Raw genomic sequence first — 21,983 nt, forward strand, 5'->3', positions numbered from 1 at the left:
TTTAAAACCTATTCTTATTATGTTCACTCCTTGCTAATGCCACATATTTTTGTTCTAAGGCTCAGCTACCCAACTGTTTGATAAAAAAAAAAGCATGATGATAGTGACCAGATACTTGCCTATAGAATAATACCTGACTTATTCATAATTTCTCATTGTCAGTAGAGACCTGAAAAAAATTCAAAATGTTAAGGCTTTGTGCAGCCCACCCAAAGAAGTTGATTTTCTCAAATTGGTTAAATATTAATTTTTTACTGCAATCAGGATCATATAGCAAGGTAAATGATCAATAAATGTTCACCAAATGGATGAATACTTTGTTTCAAAAAGTGGTAGGCATATTGAATAAGATAAGGAAAACGATCTAAGTAGTATGGAAACACGATCTCAGTTCAGTCGCATCGGACTCTTTGAGACCCCATCTACTGCAGCACACCAGGCCTCCCTGTCTATCACCAACTCCTGGAGTTTGTTCAAACTCATGTCCATTGAGTCGGTGATGCCATCCAACCATCTCATCCTCTGTCTTCCCCTTCTCCTCCTGCCTTCAATCTTTCCCAGCTTCAGGGTCTTTTCAAATGAGTCAGTTCTTCGCATCAGGTGGCCAAAGTGTTGGAGTTTCAGCTTCAGCATTAGTCCTCTTAATGAATATTCAGGACTGATTTTCTTTAGGATGGACTGGTTGGATCTCCTTGCAGTCCAAAGGACTCTCAAGAGTCTTCTCCAACACCACAGTTCAAAGGCACCAATTCTTTGGCGCTCAGCTTGAAAAACCATAGCTTTGACTAGATGGACCTTTGTTGGCAAAGTAATGTCTCTGCTTTTTAGTATACTCTCTAGGTTGGTCATAACTTTTCTTCCAAAGAGCAAGCATCTTTTAATTTCATGGCTGCAGTCACCATCTGCAGTGATTTTGGAGCCCCCCAAAATAAAGTCTGTCACTGTTTCCATTGTTTCCCCATCTATTTGCCATGAAGTGATGGGACCAGATGCCATGATCTTAGTTTTTTGAATGTTGAGTTTTAAGCCAACTTTTTCACTCTCCTCTTTCACTTTCATCAAGAGGCTCTTTAGTTCTTTGCTTTCTGCCATAAGGATGGTGTCATCTGCATATCTGAGGTTATTGATATTTCTCCTGGCAATCTTGATTCCAGCTTGTGCTTCATCCAGCCCAGCGTTTCTCATGATGTACTCTGCATATAACGTGATCTAGGCTACTATTAACCGGAAAAATCTGGTTATCTTTCAGGTATTTATAGGTCACACCACTAAAATATTATTACCCCCAAATCTGATGTATTCTAACTGCTAAGTTGGAGTGACCTGTATCTGCTTACCAGATTCTTGATTCCTTTATAACGTTTTACTTACCTGTATCAAGGAAGAAACCACTAGATGTTACTTTGTATTATTTTATATTGCCAACAATGATTTAATCATGTTAGTAAATTTAATTATAGTAGGAATATTTTATATTTTACCTCCATATTGGGTTACTAAAAGTTTGTAGGTCAGTAAGTGGAAATTAGATTCAGAGTTTTAAAACACTTATTCAACAAGCATTTATTGAGCATTCACTATGTTTAAAGACAATTATCTAGGATAATTAGGGAAATAACCACTTAAGTAGGATAACCAGGGAATTATAGAGAAAAAGAGAATCTGACTTTTACCCACAGAAGTTGCAGCCTAGTTTATCAAACAATATATATGACTAAATCTAATAAACAGCTTGATATATTTTTTTGAAGTAGAGACAGAATTTTCTGGGACCTCATAGGATGGAGTCATTAATATTGCATGGGATAGATCAGTGAAAGGAAGATACCATGTAAGCTGAATTTTGAAGAAGACATATTTCACGAGGTAGAAGTTAAAGGACAGCCCAAACAGTACTTTGAAATGTGAAAGTACAGCTGATGTTTAGGCACTGATGGAGGCCTTTTCTGGTTCTAGACCATAGGCAGCTTTGGTGAGAGATGAGCAACAGCTGAAAAGGGATAATGAAGGCCCAAAGGAATTTGAATGGTTTACTAAGGAGTTTGTACTTTATTCTGTAGCTGTTTATTGTGTAAACTTTGTGGGACCATCCAGGAGGAATCATTAGGAAGTTTTGATCAGGGATGAAGACATGAAAATGATGATGGCAGCATCTGAAATTTATTGACTAGTTATTAGGTATATGCAAGGAACCAGTGTGTACTTTATTGGAGTCTTTATGTTTTAAATGAAGAAACTAAGACTTAAGAAACATTGTTACCTGCCCAAGACACAGAACTAGTAAGTCATGGAACATGAATTTGAGCTCCTGTCCAAACTCAGGATTTCTGGGATAGGATGGATTACATTACAGCCTACAGGCAGGAAGACCACTTAGGGAACTACAAGTTTAGAGAAAAGATTCAGTTACAGACTGGGACTAGAAAAAAGGGGGATGAGACCCTAGGTACTTTTCTTTAGGTACAGTTCAGTTCAGTTCAGTCACTCAGTCGTGTCAGACTCTTTGCGACCCCATGAATCGCAGCACACCAGGCCTCCCTGTCCATCACGAACCCCCGGAGCTCACTCAGACTCACGTCCATCGAATCAGTGATGCCATCCAGCCATCTCATCCTCTGTCGTCCTCTTCTCCTCCTGCCCCAATCCCTCCCAGCAGCAGGGTCTTTTCCAATGAGTCAACTCTTCGCATGAGGTAGCCAAAGTACAGTTCTGTAAATGATGGTTAAATTCACTAACCAAACTAAAAGATTTAAAATCTTTTAAATCCGTGATGAACCTAAATTGAATTACCAGTGCAATAGTTATTTCATATATACTTAGCCAACATATATGACCTTGTATGAGCTTCCAAGATGGCACCAGTGGTAAAGAATCTGCCTGCCAATGAAGAAGATGTAAGGGGTGCGGGTTCAATCCCTGGATCCGGAAGATCTTCTGGAGGAAGGCATGGCACTCCAGAAGTATTCTTTCCTGAAGAATCTCATGGACAGAGGAGCCTGGCAAGCTATGGTCCATAGAGTTGCACAGTGAGACATGGCTGAAGCAACTTAGCATGCACACAGAGGCCTCCAGTTTAGAAAGCTTTATGAAGTTGATATTATTAAAGCTGGGTCTACAAGGATGTACAATTTATAAGAGTAGGTAGATGAAGGAGCCCACGCTCCTCAGGGAAGGAAAAGGAAATACAAAGACACAGAGGTCTAAAAGTTCATGGAGAATTAAGTGAGTAAATTCAAATGTTAGGAGTCATACTGTGAAGAGCCTCATCTAATAGGTTACGGAGTTTACACTGTGGATATTGAGGTTTTATTACTTAAATTAGATGTGTTGATTTGAGTATTATATGCAAGGCTCTGTGCTAAGAGTTACTGTGAAACTGTATATTTATGTTTTTTTTCCCTCTATTTACAGGCTGCTATATGGCAAGCACTAAACCACTATGCTTACAGAGATGCAGTTTTCCTAGCAGAGCGACTGTATGCAGAAGGTTTGTAATCTCTTCCTTTCCAAGAACCATAAAAGAATAAAATACATGGAATTTCATCACTTCTTAGGACTGTAACAAGATTCTGTGTATCACTTTTTTTTTTTTTCGGCTCTGCCTCAAGGCATGTGGGATCTTAGTTCCCCAACCAGGGATGGAACCGTGCCCCCTGCATTGAAAGCACAGAGTTTTAACCACTGGACCACCAGGAAAGTCCCATGGGTATTACTCTTGTTTTATCTTTATGATTGACACTAGTTCATAAAAATTTTTTCCCAGTATCTGTGTAGCTTTTTATATGCTACTTTTAGTAACTATGTAGACTTGCTTTGGATTTTGCCCTGTGGTTTACTTAATCATGTTCCAGTCTTTAGGTATTTTTTTCTTTTTTTTTTTAGAGTCTATATTCTGTGGTTTAGAGCATGGATTTTGAGCCTTCAGCCTTAGTACAAACCCTAACCCTTAAACATTCTGTAGTATACCTTGGGCAAGCTATTTAACGTTTGAGTATTTCAGATTTCTCATCTGTAAAATAAAGGTAATTATTGTCTCTTGGAATTGAAAAATGAAATAATATATTTAAAGCACTTGGCATGGCCTTCTGGCACTGTAATAAATTCAACATCAGCTGGTATTAGTGGGGTTTTTTGTGTGTCACTGATTATTATAATCTTCATAAGATGCTTCCCAGGTGGTACTAGTAGTAAAGAACCTCCCTGCCTACGCAGGAGACATAAGAGATGTGGATCTGATCCCTGGGTCAGGAAGATCCCCTGGAGGAAGAAACGGCAGCCCACTCCAGTACTCTTGCCTGAAGAATCCCATGGACAGTGGAGCCTGGCAGGCTACAGTCCATGGGTCTCAAAGAGTCAGGCACGACTGAAGTGACTTAGCACATTAGCAAAAATGCTAAGATAATTATGTACAGCTTTGTCATTTTCCTTGTGTTATGTACTCTAGGATAGAATTTACAAGTCAAAGTAGGTGGTGGTTGTCATTTAGTCGCTAAGTTGTGTCCGACTCTTTTTGCGACTCCATAGACTGTATAGCCTGTCGGGCTCCTCTGTCCATGGGATTTCCAGGCAAGAATACTGGAGTGGGTTACCATTTCCTTCTCCAGGGGATATTCCTGACCCAGGGATCGAACCCATGTCTCCTGCATTGGCAAGTGGATTCTTTACCCACTGAGGCAGAAGGAAAGCCCTATACAAGTCAAAATGCGTGAGCAGTTCTACGTCAAATTACTTTTGCCTGGTTGATAACCCAGCAGAGAGACTTGTGATAATCACTATGTCAACAATAGTATAAGACTTCCTTCATGGCCCTATCAGTATCAGACTTACTGTTATAATGTGTTTTTGCTTACTAGAAAATTGTGAAGTATTTTGTCTTCCTTTTTATAATTCTGAAGGATGCTGGGTATTTTCTCAAGTGTTAGTTTTACATTTATTCCTGTTTCTGTGAACTCTATCTTTGTTTATTGCATATTTGCCCCAGATTGTTTGCTTTTTAATCTTAATTCTGTTGATTTTTATAATCTAATCTTTTAAATTTTATTTAGTAGCTTTATCATTTAAACTTTCTCCTGTTGCTCCAGTAGCTGGAAGAATTGTCATTTTTCTATAACTCAAGAAATATATAGTTCTTGGTAATTTAAAAAGTTTTTAAAAATGTATCATAGTGTTATTACTTAATTTAGTCAGTGTTATTTATTAAATGCTTTTTTCCCTCCCACGTGGTATTTTATGTGGTTTTGTGTTAAATTTTTTTTTAAACATTGTACTCTGTTCCCAGAACCTCTCCTCTCTTTCATCAGTTGATTTTCTATTTTTAACTCAATATCATACTATTTTATTATTAACACTTTATTATATTGTCTTTTAACATCTAATAAGGCCTGTCTCCATCATTTTTTCCCCCGTTTCATTCTTTGGTAGGAATACCCTTTTTTTAATTCTTTCATTTTATGTGTGTATTTTATTAATGTTTTGAAATTTCACAAATATTTTGGTCAGTGCTCTCCTGAAACCATATAAGTCTATGAGTTAATTTAGGAAGTATTATTATCTTACTATACTATAACTGTCTTATCTAGAAACAGTGCTGCCTTCTTACTCCAGTGTTTAAATCAGTTTTCCCACTTATTGAATAATCTCCCATTGGATTACTTACCAAAAGTTTTTTTATGATTGTAGGTAAGTTTTATTTTTGTGTGTCTGCAGGAACTAGTAATGGAACCTTTCTGCTCAGTTATATGATTTTACTCTAAAAAAGTGCTTCGTAACTGAACTGCAGGCATAGAAGGTAGATATTAGGGGTTTGCTAGACATGTGTCAATGGAGAAGGCAATGGCACCCCGCTCCAGTACTCTTGCCTTGAAAATCCCATGGACGGAGGAGTCTGGAAGGCTGCAGTCCATGGGGTCGCTGAGGGTCGGACATGACTGAGTGACTTCACTTTCACTTTTCACTTTCATGCATTGGAGAAGGAAATGGCAATCCACTCCAGTGTTCTTGCCTGGAGAATCCCAGGGACAGGGGAGCCTGGTGGGCTGCCATCTATGGGGTCATACAGAGTCGGACACAACTGAAGTGACTTAGCAGCTTAGCAGCAGCAGACATGTGTCAAAAAAGGACAAGGGATAAGAACATTAAAGAATATAGACAAGATGTGGACCAGGAAATGTAAACTACAGAGGAAAGTTAACTCAGGGATTGATAAATAAGAGGATTTAGGAGAGGTACTGGAAATCCAGATGAAGTCGAATTGGTAGATGTATGGAAATAACATAGGAGAGGAAGACTATGAATGAGGTGCAGAATTCTTTTATTAATGAAGCAGAATGTCTTGAATTTAGTAACCAGGAGTTAAAAGGGGAAGATATGCATCTCACCAGCAAGGAATTTCACAAAAGAGCAAAGGATGCTACTTGGAAATAAACAGCTGGGAGAAGCAAGGAGGAAGCCACGCTGGCCCTGGGGCCGGAGGGACTAGCATCCCTTTGAGAGAGCTATCAGGTCCTCGGGAAGGAGAGGCATTCTTGAGGAAAGTTGGGAAGGTCTATGGAGCAGAAGTCTTAGGTCCAAATGAAAAGATTAAGAAAAGTGAGAGCCTTACAAAGAAGGTGATATGACAGATTGCCCAACTCTGCAAATAAAAGCAAGGTTTATTGTGGACAATCTACTTACATATATTTTCAGTGATACCTAAGCAGCCCTCATGTTTTCCTGACTTACACTTTTTCTTTTTTAGTTTGTTAACATTAAGCAGTTTCTAGTTAGTTTCCAAAAGTTTGCAAATTAGTGGTTTCAAATTTAGATGATCGGATTTTCCCATAGAGTTGAGGCAGGATTCCAGATTAATCCACATAAAACTTTAATCCACTTTCTGTCTGTTTCTAATAAAGTGCTTAACTCTTGGAAAGTTGCTCATTGTTAGTTTCTCTCAATATGAAACCTAACTACTCTTGACTGTATTTCTTTGAAGTGCAATGGAAGTGCAATGGGAGCAGATACTATTCCAGCTCAATAATAATCACAGTACCTTCTAGTATTTATGGATTTTTTACTGTGTACTAGGTACTCTGAGTACTTAATACTTATTCTTTATTTAGTCTTCAACAGCTCCATAAAATAGACATTGCTATTACCATTTTAGAAATGAAGAAACTAAGACCATTGTTCACCAGGTTTTACCTGTCTTAATGATTAATGGGCCAGGTGTAGAAATTGCATTGAGTACAGCGCTTTCTGTAAATTTGGCTTAGCTGAAGAGAGCTTAATCAGAGTAAAAGATTCAGCATCTGATTCTCTTCTCTGTCTTAGCCATTATAGTGAGAGCCCAAATTCACAGAAATATGTGACTGCAAATGGCAACATTAAAAAAAATTATTTCTAGTTATGTTAAGGTAATCATTGAAGGAAGTTGTCCAAATACTACTAAAAATATGGCATATTGTATCATTTTTAGGCCATTACTAGTGGAAAATTTTATAAATATATCTTGTCGCTAGAAATTCAAGTCACTTTGTCATATGGGGGGACAAAAAGGATATCTGGCCCATTGGCCTATTCTTTTACTGTCATAGTTAAATTATTACTGATGAAAAAGATGATGCTATTTTAAAAAAATATTCTTTTATTTTTATTTATTTATTGGCCATGCCATGCCACTTGCAGGATCTCAGTTCCGTAACCAGGGATTGAACCCTAGACCACATTCGGGGATTGAAAGCCCAGAATCCTAACCACTAGGCACCAGGGAACTCCTAATGCTGTTTTTTAAAATCATTATAGTTTTCATTTTCATTATGTGTTAGTGAACTAAGACTCTGGTCTTCCCAATGATCTTTTTAAATCCAAGGCTCAGCTATTTCATTGCATCAATCAGATGTTTCACATAATTATCACATATATCAAACTCAATTCATGCAAAACTGGATTCATAATGTTCCCACCCTATTCTAAAACACCACTGTGTCTCAGTAAAAAAGCCTTCTTATTAATTTTCCTGTGTTTAGTCTTTCCTGCTGCTTTGATTTCCCCCCTCCCAAATCAACCCCATTCTCTTTACCTTGTAAAATCCTTTAGAGATGTATAATAGCTATAAAAATTTATCCCTAAATCTTTACACAGTTTGCATAGTCCTATATGATCTGGCCATCTGCTTTCTCCTTATGTATTGCCATTTCCTTTTAAAATTTCCACCAGCCTTCTTACCTGTGGTGTATTTACAACAATCATGTTTTCAAAGTATTTAAAAATATTAACCCCCATTATCTATAAGTATAAAACCAGTTAGTACTGAAATTTAGGGTGTGAACACACATGAGGAAAATAAAAATTCAGAATAGTATTAAAATACTGAAGTTGTATATATAGATGAAGTGTTCAACAACAGAAATGACTCTGAAAAGGGTAGAATGAATCTTGCATCATATGTAAAGTATAGCACCCAGGCATTTGAAATCAGTCAGCAAAAAAGTGATAAGATAGAATCACTTGAGTTTGTGGCTGAACATTACGTATGTATACCCCATGTAAATATCAGATGACTAGTCAGGTATTGTAAATTTAGACGGTCAATAATAATAATTTAATAATAGCACATACAACTCTTACTATATATCAGGCACTATCCAAAGTTCTTACATATTAACTCATTTAATTCTAACAGCACTAAGTACTTAGAGGTAGGTATCACTGTGTCCTTATTTTACAGATGAAAAAACTGAGGATGGGAGAAGTTAACTTGCCCTGAGTCACATAGCTAATAAGTGATAGTATGGAAATCCAAACTAAAGAAGCAGTTTGGCTCTAGTATCATTATTCTAATCCATGTGCTGTACTGTCTGTAGGTGATGAGAGAACTTGAAAGATAATCAAGATGAAATGTGTATCACAAATCATAAATGATTCCATAGGTGTTATGCTCTTTGAATACTTAAAACTTAAGTGTTTGTGACAGGGCAGCAAGCACAGTACTCTAACTTCTAAGGAGTTCTCTGTGGTATTTAGAGTTTATCAAGGCTAGATAAAGAGCGCTCACCTCAACAAACATTTAAGTCTTACCACCACCGGTCCATTTTGTAAAAGGCTACATATAAATCAACATGAAGAAGAGGTGTCTACCTGGTTTAAAAGCACTGAGAAGCTAATTCATTTTCCCATTTGATGGCAGTGTGTCTGAAGGATGCAAGCTTAAGCTCCTCTTAATTATTTTGAGCTTATATTAAATGACCTACCCTATATTTGAAGCCCAACCTGTTTGTAAGAAGAGGAGTTTCAGTATTGTTCTGTAACTCATCTTTTTCACCTAACAATGCATTCTGAAAAAATTAAGGGTTTTTTTTGGACAACTGTGTTTAGTCATATGGATGTGCCTTGATTTAACTCATACATGATTGATTTATCAGTATTAAGAGTGACTTTGTGGAATCAGTGTTTACTTTATTCCTGATTATAGAATACAGTCATCTCAGGGCCAACCGTGGGTTCTGCATCTGGAGATGCAACCAACTGCAGATGGAGAGCTCAGCTCCAGAGGATTGACTGTGTATTATGGACCATATAATTCCCAATCATATATTTTGATTAAGGCTCTTAATAAAAGATGGCAAATAAATGTCATGCAGACATTTATAGCTATTTCCAGATCCTGTTATTTTGATCTCTGCACACTTATACTAGCAAAGCCATGATCAGCCTTAGTTTTTCTGAGTTTTGCACTTGAGGCAGCCACTGTCAGTCATTTGAAGTTACTGTTCCAGATAAAATCTATTTGTCAATACTCTTTCCTTTTTAGATTTATTATAGCCACTCACTGCTGGTTCACTAGCTATGTTTGGACTGTCAGTTTATTTCTGGGAAGCTTCAAAAACCCACCCCTTTCAGTCCATGTACTTCACGATCCTTCCAGTTCTCAATTTACTTCACTATCTTATAGTTTCATTAAGCTTAAGGTTTGATTAAACCTCTAATCTATAATCTCACTTAAACATAGTTGTTAAGTCATCATACTTCAAAAAAGTAATTGCACTATGACACTAAAATCATACACACAATATTTGGTATCTTTATGTTATTACGGAATTTTACCACAGTGAAAAATTAACCTAGATACACTCAGTGTTTGAAAACAAACATTTGATGAAGCACTTTCGTGGCTCAAAGTTGAACTAGCTTTGGAGAGCCATTGTTTTTTGGTATAATAATTAGTTTTTAAATGCTTAATTTATTAGATGACAAGAAATCAGGCCCTTGCAAAATCTAGAAGAAATCACACTTTCTAACTTATGTGAATTAGCACTTGTAGTTCAATGAAATTAACAGTTTGTTCCCATTGCAGTAGAGGTCCCCATTCATTTTTTTACTTCTGAATGATACCACTGTAGATCCTATTAACACCTGTACACTAAAATTCTTAGCATTTACTGCATGACATCTTATTGTACATTGTTTTTTATACTAGGGTTTTGTGAAAAATCATAAGATGGACCAGAGAAGTAGAGTTCTGTTGGTTTTTGCTTGTGCATATATGGCATACAACAACAGGAAAGAAAAAAAAATAACCTTTATAAAAGGAAAATTTCAAGCTACTTTTTTATCCCACATCTTTGAGTTAGCTTTTCAGAAAGATGTGACAAGTTTATCTGTACTTTAAATTTAGTGATTTGCAAAGTTTAGCATGCATCAGAATCACTTGAAGGGTCTATTACCACACAGATTGCTGGTCCCTACTCCCAGAATTACTGATTTTAGTGGGTCTGAGCTGAGATGGGGCCCGAGAACTTCATTTCTCACAAGCTCCATGTTGATCCTGGTATAGGGGGCCACACTTGGGGAATCACAGGCTTAAATGGTTCCTCAGTCTCCTGATATTATTACATAACCCATTTTTAGAAGTACAGAACTTAAGAGTTTCCCTCTTTCTATCCTTACCTCTATAGACTCTCATCTGGGGACTTCCCTGGTGGTTAAGACTCTGTGCTTCTACTACAGTTGGCGAGGGTTTGATCCTGGTAGGGGAACTAAGATCCCACGTGTTGTGCATAGTGGCCAAAAAGGGAAAAAAAAAAAGACTCATCTGAATTGGTTGGGAGGTTGTGAGGATAGAAGTGGGGTGATGGTCAGTTTGGGAGAGAGTAAATAAAGGAGAAGAATGCTACATTTCATTAACCAGGCATTTCCTAATGTTGAAAGAGGTTGATAAATAATTCAGCTCTTGCCATTAAAGAGCAGTTTAATTATTGTTACTGGACAATTGTCAAGTCAGTCAATTCAATGTTTATATAGTGTGGGTATTCACAATTTAGAATTTTTTTTCCTTTATCTTAAATTATCTTGAATATAATTTACTATGTATTTGGTATTAGAAATAAGTGAGTTTTGTTTGTTTTCCAGTTTGGTCTTTGTTTAATGTAGAAATTTTCAGATTGATAATTAGGTTTATAATGCTGAGTTCCCCTCTCATGAAATTTGACTTCTGTCCTCTCAAAGGATCTCTCAGAAAAATACTACATAAAAATGATGCTTTTCTGATAGTCTGTTTAAGGGCAGTTGTATGCCTGTGTTTGGTCTTCTTAAGGGATTTACAGAGAATACTACAGTTGTCTTCATTGTATTATTTCCTTTTTTTCTTCCGGAAAGAAGGTAGTCAGGACTTGGGGAACTAACTTTTGTATCAGGAAAGTATTTCTCCTTAATTGAAATTTGAATCAATAAATTGTTTTTTGTATTGAATAACATGCCTAATTTTTTTCGTTATTGCTAAACTTGTTTACGTATCGCTAGATAAACAATAATTACCATTCAACATACTGAATAACAGCCCTTTTTTTTTCATGTTTGTTCTTAGTACACTCAGAAGAAGCCTTGTTTTTACTGGCAACCTGTTATTACCGCTCAGGAAAAGCATATAAAGCATATAGACTTTTGAAAGGACACAGTTGTACTACACCGCAATGTAAATACCTGCTTGCAAAATGTTGTGTTGATCTCAGCAAGTAAGTTTCTAAATCTTTTCTACCTAATTTTGTTCTACTTAACTGTAGAATTCTGGATAAAATTCTTCTGATGGATTAGACTCTGACTCCCTTTCTCCCCTCTTGGTAGTAGAGTTTTGTCTATTACAGTAACTTTTGAAATGCTGCTGCCTAGTATTTTGTTATGGAGAGATTTTATTGGTACGGTATAAATAGAATTTAAATCTGGAGAAACCTAAGTTGTAACTAATTCCTATGATTTTGTAAAATGATTGTAATAAGCCTGAAAACCTAACTTCCCAGTTCACCTGAGATTAATGCTGCCTTGTGTCTAGACCGTTGTATAATTAGTTATTTGCCCTTCAAAATCATTCTTTTGGGCAACCATTACTCCTTTTAAACAAGGGGACAGATTTAGGAGAACACTTCTTTGGTATATGACAGCTCAACCAAGTCAGCTGTCCATATTCTGAATCTGGAGGCAGCTAGAGATTTAGGTAGTTATGTTCTGTCAGACTTTTTTCTGTGCTGTGAAAAATGGAATAGTGGTAAAAGTGATTAAACAGATAACTGTAAAGCCTGTATATTTAGTTTATAGGTATACAGTCACAGGATTCAAATAAACCCCATTTACTTGATAGGTATACATTGAAAGGATATAAATAAACCCCATAAAGTCTCCATAGTCTGATAAGTATTTATTTGTCCAGTGTCTAATTGAAAACTTTTAAATTACAGCTAAAATATATATATATAAAATTTCTGAGACATTTGCTATTGAATTACTTCTACTCCAAAGATTCTAATGTTGAATTCTTTAAAATATATTTATTTAATTTGCCAGTTTCTTAAGACAGTTCTTACCTTAGACTTTCTTATCCCATTTATAAATATTTATAGTTTTTAAAAAAATCCCACTGTTTCCCTACTTCAAGGAATAATAGAACTAAGAAGAACCACCAAATCTGTTAATGTTCATATTTTTCCCCCAGCGTAACAGTCTTCCATTTCTTTTGATGTGAGTAATGTGTATGTTGCTCAGACTAGATTTGTACATACAGACTAAAGGTAACTATTTCTGTTTTTAAAGGGTAAGACTGAAATTTTAAGATGGTAAATTCCCAATCTCCCAAATGATTCTTAATACATGTTTATTGCTATTCTAAAGGTACCATGAACTTTTTACTTTATCTACATGGTAAGAGGTACATTGGTAATGAAGAATGTCTTAACACACTGTGCTTTTTATATTGACTTTTTAAAAAATCTGTGAATGTGTGTTTTAAAGGCTTGCAGAAGGGGAACAGATCTTATCTGGTGGAGTGTTTAATAAGCAGAAAAGCCATGATGATATTGTTACTGAGTTTGGTGATTCAGCTTGCTTTACTCTTTCATTGTTGGGACATGTATATTGGTAAGTAAGAATGATTGAAATTGTCAGAAAATTGTTTCTAGTACTATAATGAATTACTACTCAGCGATAAAGAGGAACAAACTACTGATAAACATGATACTTTGGGTGGATTTCAAGAGCATCATGGCAAGTGAAAAAAAGCCAATTTCAAAAATTTACATATTCTGTGATAGCATTAATAGAACATTATTGTTATGACACAGTTACAGTGATAGAGACAGATCAGTGGTTCTCAGACGTGAGAGTTGGGGCAAGAGTACTGGGGCTGTAGAGAGGTAGCTAAAGGAGTTTGTTTGGGACTTTGGAACAGTTCTATATCCTGATTGTAGTGGTACTTACCCAAATATATACATGTGATAAAACTTCATAAAAACTATACACAAACAAATAAGTGCACGCAAAAACTGCTGAAATCCAAATTAAATCTGTGGTTTAGTTTACCGTATTATTGTGCTTAGTCACTCAGTCTTATCCGACTCTTTGCCACCCTATGGACTGCAGCCAGCCAGGCTCCTCTGTCCATGGGGATTCTACAGGCATGATATGGAGTGGTTTGCCTATCCCTTTTCCAGGGGATCTTCCCGACCCCAGGAATTGGACTGGAGTCTCCTGCATTGCAGATGGATTCTGTGCCAGCTGAGCTACCAGGGAAGCCCTTACTGTGTTATCCTACTGTCAATTTCCCAGATTTGATCACTGTACTATGGTTATGTTGAAAGCTGTTATTAAGGGAAGCTGGGTGTAGGGAATTCTGTACTATTTTTTCAACTTCTATGTGAGTCTAAAATTATATCAAAATAAAGTTAATAAAGAGAAGGTATTAAATCACAGAAATGCTGTATATATTACTAGTTATTTTATTTTTATTTTTTTAGTTTTCTTTTTTTTTTACTTTACAATATTGATTTGGTTTTGCCATACATCAGCATGAATCCGCCACGGGTGTACACGTGTTGCCAATCCTGAACCCCTCTCCCACCTCCCTCCCCATACCATCCCTCTGGGTCATCTCAGTGCACCAGCCCCAAGCTTCCTGTATCCTGCATCGAACCTGGACTGGCGATTCATTTCTTATATGTTATTATACATGTTTCAATGCCATTCTCCCAAATCATCCCCCCCTCCCTCTCCCACAGAGTCCAAAAGACTGTTCTATACATCTGTGTCTCTTTTGCTGTCTCGCATACAGGGTTGTCGTTACCATCTTTCTAAATTCCATATATTTGCGTTAGTATACTGTATTGGTGTTTTTACTAGTTATTTTAAAACAAGATCATTTGTTTAAAAGTTTTTGAAGGTACGTTTGTATCAGGTCCTAACCGTGAAGGAAGGTTTTTCCTCTTTTTCAGAGAAATAATTATTTTTATTTATCATAAAGATTAAAAGGTCAGGTATCCAATAGGGCACAACCCTGCTCCAAAAACTGGCTTTTCATTTCAACCATCATATTCCTGTTGTGACCAAAGTTGCACTCAGTAATTTAGAAACCTCCTTGTTATAGTTTTGAAGCTACAGCTTGTTATCTTTTATCTCCAGTACTTTGATATAGACATTTCATTGGTCTTTTTGTTTACAGTAACACATGAGACTTGCATCTTTAAGGCATGACTGATTCTGAGTCTAGTTCTTAGATTAACCTGTTTCTTCCAGTACCATTTAAATAGCTATTTTCAACCCAAATCCTTTGGAAAACTCCTTTCTGAGTTTTAGTTTTTAAAAAAATTGACCTAAAATTGGGACACTCCAGGCAGCTTAATTTTATTAAATCTTTCCCTCCTTTTGTCTCTCTATTGAGTAATTATAGGTCTGTCTCCCAGATGTGACTATTATAACTCCACATCTGGCTCCTTCCCCAATTTTTTTTTAATTGAAGGATAATTGCTTCACAGAATTTTCTTGTTTTCTGTCAAACCTCAACATGAATTAGCCATAGGTATACATATATCCCCTCTCTTTTGAATCTGCCTCCCCATCCCATCCCTCTAGCTTGATACAGAGCCCCTGTTTGAGTTTCCTGAGCCATACAGCAAATTCCCGTTGGCTGTCTATTTTACATATGGTAATGTACGTTTCCATGTTAGTCTCTCCATACATCTCACCTGCTCCTCCCCTCTCCCCATATCCGTAAGTCTGTTCTCTGTGTCTTTTTCTCCATTGCTGCCCTGCAAATAAATTCTTCAGTACCATTTTTATAGATTCTGTATATATGCATTAGTATATGATATTTATCTTTCTGACTTACTTACTCTTGTATAATAGGCTTTAGGTTCATCCACCTCATGAGAATTGACTCAAGAGTGTTCCTTTTTATGGCTGAGTAATATTCCATTGTGTGTATGTACACCACAACTTCTTTATCCACTTATCTGTCGATGGACATCTAGGTTGCCTCCATGTTCTAACTATTGTAAATAGTGCTGCATTGAACAATAGGATAAAAGTGTCTTTTTCAGTTTTGGTTTTCTCAGGGTATATGCCTAGGAGTGGGATTGCTGGGTCATATGGTGGTTTTGGAGAAGGAAATGGCAACCCACTCCAGTACTCTTGCCTGGAAAATTCCATGGACCGAGGAGCCTGGTAGGCTACAGTCCATAGGGTCGCAAAGAGTCAGACACAACTGAACAACTTCACTTCACTTCACTTCATGGTGGTTTTATTCCTAGTTTTTTAAGGAATCTCCATACCATCTTCCATAGTGGCTGTATCAATTTACATTGAATGTAATTTAAATATTTAATGTATCAATTTACATTCCCACCAACAGTGCAAGAGCGATCCCTTTTCTCCACACCCTCTCCAGCATTTATTGTTTGTAGACTTTTTGATGATGGCCTCCTTTCTGACCAGTGTGAGGTGATATCTCATTGTAGTTTTGATTTGCATTTCTCTAATAATGAGCGATGTTGAGCATCTTTCATGTGTTTGTTAGCCATCTGTATGTCTTCTTTGAAGAAATGTCTGTTTAGGTCTTTTCCCCACTTTTTGATTGGGTTGTTTATTTTTCTGGTGTTGAGTTATCCCAATTAACTTTTATATTATTTATACATACCAGTATCTATCTGTATGTGTGTGTGTGTATCTAATCTCTTCTTGGTAGACATTTTGTTCTACATTTATTTTATGGTCTATTAATCAGATCATGAGAAATCTAGTTTGCTATTCTCAGAAAGCTTATAATCAATTGTAAGAGAGCACATGAAAGATAAATAAATAGACAAACCATACTTAGTTATAGACATGGTGAGGGGCTGTATAACATAAGTTAGTTTTGGTATAATCTTCAAACATTGAGTTTTCACTGTATTTTTCTTTTCCTGGCCTTATATTAAAAGTTCCCAAGCATTCATTGTCCGCTTTCCACTCCTAATTTTTACTTTCCAAAAATACTCATATCTTTGTTTCCTGTTTTTAAGTTACCCTGCTATACATGGTAAATGAATATATCATTCTTGTTACAGTTATTTTCCCTTTAAGAAATTTCATCTAAGCAATCCTTAGATACAGACTTTGATAAAACTTACATTTTCTGAAAGTTTGTCTCCTTCCCCTGTTTCTTTCTGTGTCCATGTGTTTATTGGGTCAGATTAGACAAATCTGGGAAGCTAAATAAGCTTCAACTAGTGGTACTTTCTTGTCTTTATTACATCATTTATTCTAGTTTCTACTCACTTGCAAAATTTGAAAGTAAGGCACATTAATATATAGTTCCCCAAGGGGATCTTTTTTTCGTTTCTTTGATATATACTGACAGCACATAAACAGATTATGTGTTTTAACTGATAGTTTCATTTGAGGGTTGTTTAGTTCAATGCCATCTGGTCCTTTATAAAACCTCGGGGTTTTGGGAAAATTGCTGTATCTTAATTTTTTTCCTTTAGATAATGAAGAATTTCAGTCTTAAACCAGGTCAGTAGTATTTTTTAACCTGAAAGCTCTACAAGTCTTACTAACCCTCAATCTTGTCTTCTCTCCCATTTAAAAGCTAGGGAGGCCACAATGCTGTTCTAATAATTTCCAGATTGTTTCAAGTATACAGGGTCCTAAGAATGTTGTCCATGTTTTGAATGTAAGCCTTTATACACACAATTTAGAAACATGAATTTTCCTTTTTGTTAAGAGCTGCCACCTTTACTTTGTTAAAATATCTTCTCATTTAAATATGCTATATTTAAAGCATTTAAGTCACTTTCAAAATTACCACTGGGATTTATATTTAAAATCAAGAATAAGACAAATATTTGCGTGTTTCCCATGCTGCTGTTGCTGCTAAGTCGCTTCAGTCGTGTCCGACTCTGTGCGACCCCATAGACAGCAGCCGACCAGGCTCCGCCATCCCTGGGATTCTCCAGGCAAGAACACTGGAGTAGGTTGCCATTTCCTTTTCCAATGCATGAAAGTGAAAAGTGAAAGGGAAGTCGCTCAGTCGTGTCCGACTCTTCTCGACCCCATGGACTGCAGCCCACCAGGCTCCTCCATCCATGGGATTTTCCAGGCAAGAGTACTGGAGTGGGGTGCCATCGCCTTCTCCATATTGCCTCATTAACTGTAATGTCCAAAAGGAAATGAAAAGCAATTATAGTATCTAAGAAAGCAATGAGTGTTTGTTTGTTTTGTTAACATGCCTTTCAATTCATGTTCTATTTGCTTTCACCTGACTTTTGACTTGAAATACCCTAAATAATAGAGATTGGAGGATAGTAAGAAAGAGAAATTGATCATTTAAGGAAGAATTTAGAAGAGAATGCACAGAACTTACATAAGATTTACCTAATTTTCTGTAACAAATTTTCTTTGTAATAGATGTTTTAGGTTTTATAGCTTGTCTAATCTATTTGTTTGTCTTTACAGCAAGACAGATCGGCTTGCCAAAGGATCAGAATGTTACCAAAAGAGCCTTAGTTTAAATCCTTTCCTCTGGTCCCCCTTTGAATCATTATGTGAAATAGGTAAGTTTGTAGAGGTGGTTAGGGGAGGGTTCTCCCATTTCTTCTTCCCTTTTTTTCCCCCTGCTGAATTTTTGGAAAATGATACAAATTATATATCCACAAGACAAATATTTTTCAAAGCTAAAGGCTTTTAAACTTGAGAACAAGAAGTAAGGTAGAATCATGTTTCAGGAATAACGTGGCCTTTCTTGTGTCCTCAAGGAATGAATTGTGTTGTGAGTATAAAGTTAGCCAAAATAGCATTCTGGATAAGAAAAGAAATAAGTAAAATACCCAGAGACATGGATAATATGTGGTGGGGAGTTGTCATAGTATATATGCTCTAGGAGGCATGAAGGATCATTTTAAAATGTTGTGTCGATATACATTTAAGTGCTTAAAATTTTATTTTGATTTTTAGAAGGTTTCACCTCTCCACCCTCATTCCTTACCTTGAGCAAAATGAGGTCTAGTTGCTTTCTGCTTTAAAACACAGAAATCTGTACTTTCTTGTGATTTATTATATTTAAAGTCAGTTTCATTGTGGTTTAACTTATTTCCTAAATGTACAGCTTTATCTTTGATGTACACTTTTACAGTACACTGATGGATGAGCTTTTGGGAGTAAATCTGATTCACTGAAATAGATAGAACTTTAAAACTCTGGATAAGGCTTTATTTTTGCTGGCTTATGCTTTTTTTTTTTTTTTTAATTTAACCTTCATTTCCTCAGAAGCAAACTTTTTTTTTCCCCCTTCACAGGTGAAAAGCCAGATCCTGACCAAACATTTAAATTAACGTCTTTACAGAACTTTAGCAGCTGTCTGCCCAACTCTTGCACAACACTAGTATCTAATCATAGTTTATCTCACAGACAGCCTGAGACAGTTCTTACAGAAACACCCCAGGACACAATTGTAAGTGTATTATACACTAGTGTTAAAAATATTGTGAAAATGAAAAATAGTGATCTGAGCTAAATAATGTATTGTAAATGACATGGTAGAAATTTTCTGTTTCAGGAATTAAACAGACTGAATTTAGAATCTTCCAATTCAAAGTACTCGTTGAATACAGATTCTTCAGTGTCTTATATTGATTCGGCTGTAATTTCACCAGATACTGTCCCTCTTGGAACAGGAACTTCCATATTATCTAAACAGGTTCAAAATAAACCAAAAACTGGTCGAAGTTTATTAGGAGGACCAGCTGCTCTTAGCCCATTAACCCCAAGGTAAGACAAATAAAAGATACTTTAAAATGTGCTGTAATATTAAATGATCTTAGAGTAATTCCTATATTAGTAATATAGATTAATATGAACAGCAACTTCTAAATCATTATGGAAATAGAGATATTTAATAAGTCAATAATGAGTCTATTCCATTTTCAGAAAATGAAGTAATAGAAATACAGTATCTGTGATAAGAATTTCGTATTAAGTGTTGGAGAAAATTTTTAAACTTAAGCATTCCTTATTCAGCTGTTGTATGCATTAAAAGATACTCTGTTTATGACTATGCGTCAGTGAATAGCAGTGAACCTTTTTAAAATGTTGGGATGTTTATAATCAGTAATAAATGGTTAAAGTGCTATATTCCAAAATGGAAAAGGATTGACACCTATCAATATATGAAGTGTTCTGTGAAATTTTTTAGAAATATATATATATATGTATAAATACAGGAACCCAGGCCAGAGGATGCATTTCTAAAAGAATCAAAATAAAAAATTATATGCTAGGACAGACTGTGAATTGGGTCCCAGGGCCAGGAAATTACTTAAATAGTATGACCATGAGATTACAAAACTCATTGATTCCACGGATGCGTTCATTAGTCTCTAAGGATATTTTCTCTAATAGTGTCTAAATCACATAAATTCCAAGAATTTGAACTAATTTGATCATTTGGATCTTAGCTTTTACCAGCTACTCTTCTTTATTTCTAATAAATCTCCTGAGATCTGTAGTTACTGCTCAGTTTAGTTCCTTATTTGATTTTTTTTTTTTGTAATTTTAGTTTTGGTGGGTGGAATAGTCTATATTCACAGCTTATTTTTAATCTGCCCCTTAGATCCTCAATGCCCCCAAGACTGATTTGCCATTCTCTTCCTTTTAGACCTTCTAATTTAAGTATACTGCTGCTTTATATATGCCTTGATGACTTTTTGACACCTTGATTTCAACCTCTTCTCAGTTTTGGGATTTTGCCATTAGAAACCCCAAGTCCTGGAGATGGATCCTATTTACAAAACTACACTAATACATCTTCTGTAATTGACGTGCCACCCACCGGAGCCCCTTCAAAAAAGGTATTTTCCGTGTAAAATACAGTGAATTACTGTTGCCTTAGAGAAGTTATCTAAATGTGGAAGACGGTCATCATTATCGTAACCTCCTGGTTATAGTAGGAAACACAAAGCTGGTTGCTCTTTTGACCACGTAAGTTTGTAACTCACAAGTGTAGTTTATTTCAGCATATAGCTAATTAAGCATATTCAGATTTTTACTTTTAAGTTCCTTTTTTTAAAAAACAAAATTAAGATGACCACTTTGAATGTAAATAAAGGAAATTATACCTGCCATGGTTTCTGCTTGTCCCCATCAGTATATTTGTTTTTTAGTTGTACTAATATTAACATGAAAAAAGATGACTCACATAAAGCTAGCTCTTTATGATAATAAAATTTTTATGGTGGATCTCAGGTGTGGAGTTAAAGTGTAGTAAAATGAAAAATATTTCATAGTATCTGTATAGTAAATACTGCAATAAGACTGCATTGCAACTGTGACTCTTTATAATGTTCTTTTACTGTCTGTGGCAGTAGAGGCCAAAATGAGGTTTATTTAAAATATATCTGTGGTGCAGGGTATCTTATGTGAGAATTAAATTAGGTTATATATGCAAATGCCTGTTGCTGTGCATAATGGATATTTAAGAAATGAAAGCTAAATGAGTCATACTGGTATGTGAATGACTGAGATAACCCTTTTACCCTCAGAGAAACATGTTTCTTCTTGTTTTGTTTTAACTCTTTTACTCCTGAACTTTAGCAAAGTTTTTTACATGATAGCTTCTTAATGAGTGATAATAGGAACTCCAAGAGTGGTAAACGTGGACTAAAAGTATTTAATACAGAGATTGTGTTTTAAACTGGATTTTTTTTAAGTTGGCAACTACCTGCTGTTGTATTATTATGAGAGTAACATATATGTGGAAATTAGTTTATTACAGTTATAAGAAGGCATAATAGGACAGTGGTTAGCATGCCAGGGGAAGTAGGCCAAAACCATGGGTCAGAGTAATTAAGGACAAGTTAGGTAGTGAACACATATATGATTTCATTGCCCAGTCTAAGCCTCTTCTGCCTCTGTTCTTTTACTCTATTACAAGACATTTCTGGAAAAGCTATATTTCCAGATCTGCCTGCAGTATCAACTAAAAATATCAACCAAGTAGTGAGTTCAGCAGGTAGTTCTTTGTCAAATAAGGAAGGGCCAGAAAATAGGTGAAAATATTCAGTGGATAGTTATAGAGGAAAGAATATGACCAAGTGATAGATACAATTATTAAAGGGTTAAAATGACCATGCTCTCCTAGAGAAAGAGAGAGCTGCTAAGGAACTTAATTTAAAACAGTGGAAGAAAGAGGGGCCAGAAAATGAAGTGGTAGAACA

General features: G+C 35.9%; 1 protein-coding gene across 10 annotated transcripts in view; it reads left to right on the plus strand.

Annotated features, from left to right (window-relative positions):
- CDC27 (cell division cycle 27) overlaps nucleotides 1–21,983 on the plus strand; it is a 57,771-nt gene that overhangs the window by 9,381 nt on the left and 26,407 nt on the right. For 7 of the 10 annotated variants that reach the window (XM_086357130.1, XM_086357134.1, XM_086357131.1 and 4 more), the window contains exons 2-8: nucleotides 3,412–3,487; nucleotides 11,840–11,987; nucleotides 13,255–13,380; nucleotides 18,229–18,326; nucleotides 19,068–19,222; nucleotides 19,328–19,539; nucleotides 20,504–20,618. In XM_086357130.1, the coding sequence (XP_086213256.1) occupies nucleotides 3,412–3,487; nucleotides 11,840–11,987; nucleotides 13,255–13,380; nucleotides 18,229–18,326; nucleotides 19,068–19,222; nucleotides 19,328–19,539; nucleotides 20,504–20,618 (930 nt within the window). Of the gene's footprint in view, nucleotides 1–3,411; nucleotides 3,488–11,839; nucleotides 11,988–13,254; nucleotides 13,381–18,228; nucleotides 18,327–19,067; nucleotides 19,223–19,327; nucleotides 19,540–20,425; nucleotides 20,619–21,983 lie in introns of all 10 variants that reach the window. The other 3 variants (XM_086357139.1, XM_086357138.1, XM_086357140.1) reach the window with 1 other exon arrangement.

The sequence above is a fragment of the Bos grunniens genome, chromosome 19 (genome assembly GCF_055505025.1).
Source record: "Bos grunniens cultivar Pamir isolate PY7600 chromosome 19, Bosgru_T2T1.0, whole genome shotgun sequence".
NCBI lineage: Eukaryota > Metazoa > Chordata > Mammalia > Artiodactyla > Bovidae > Bos > Bos grunniens.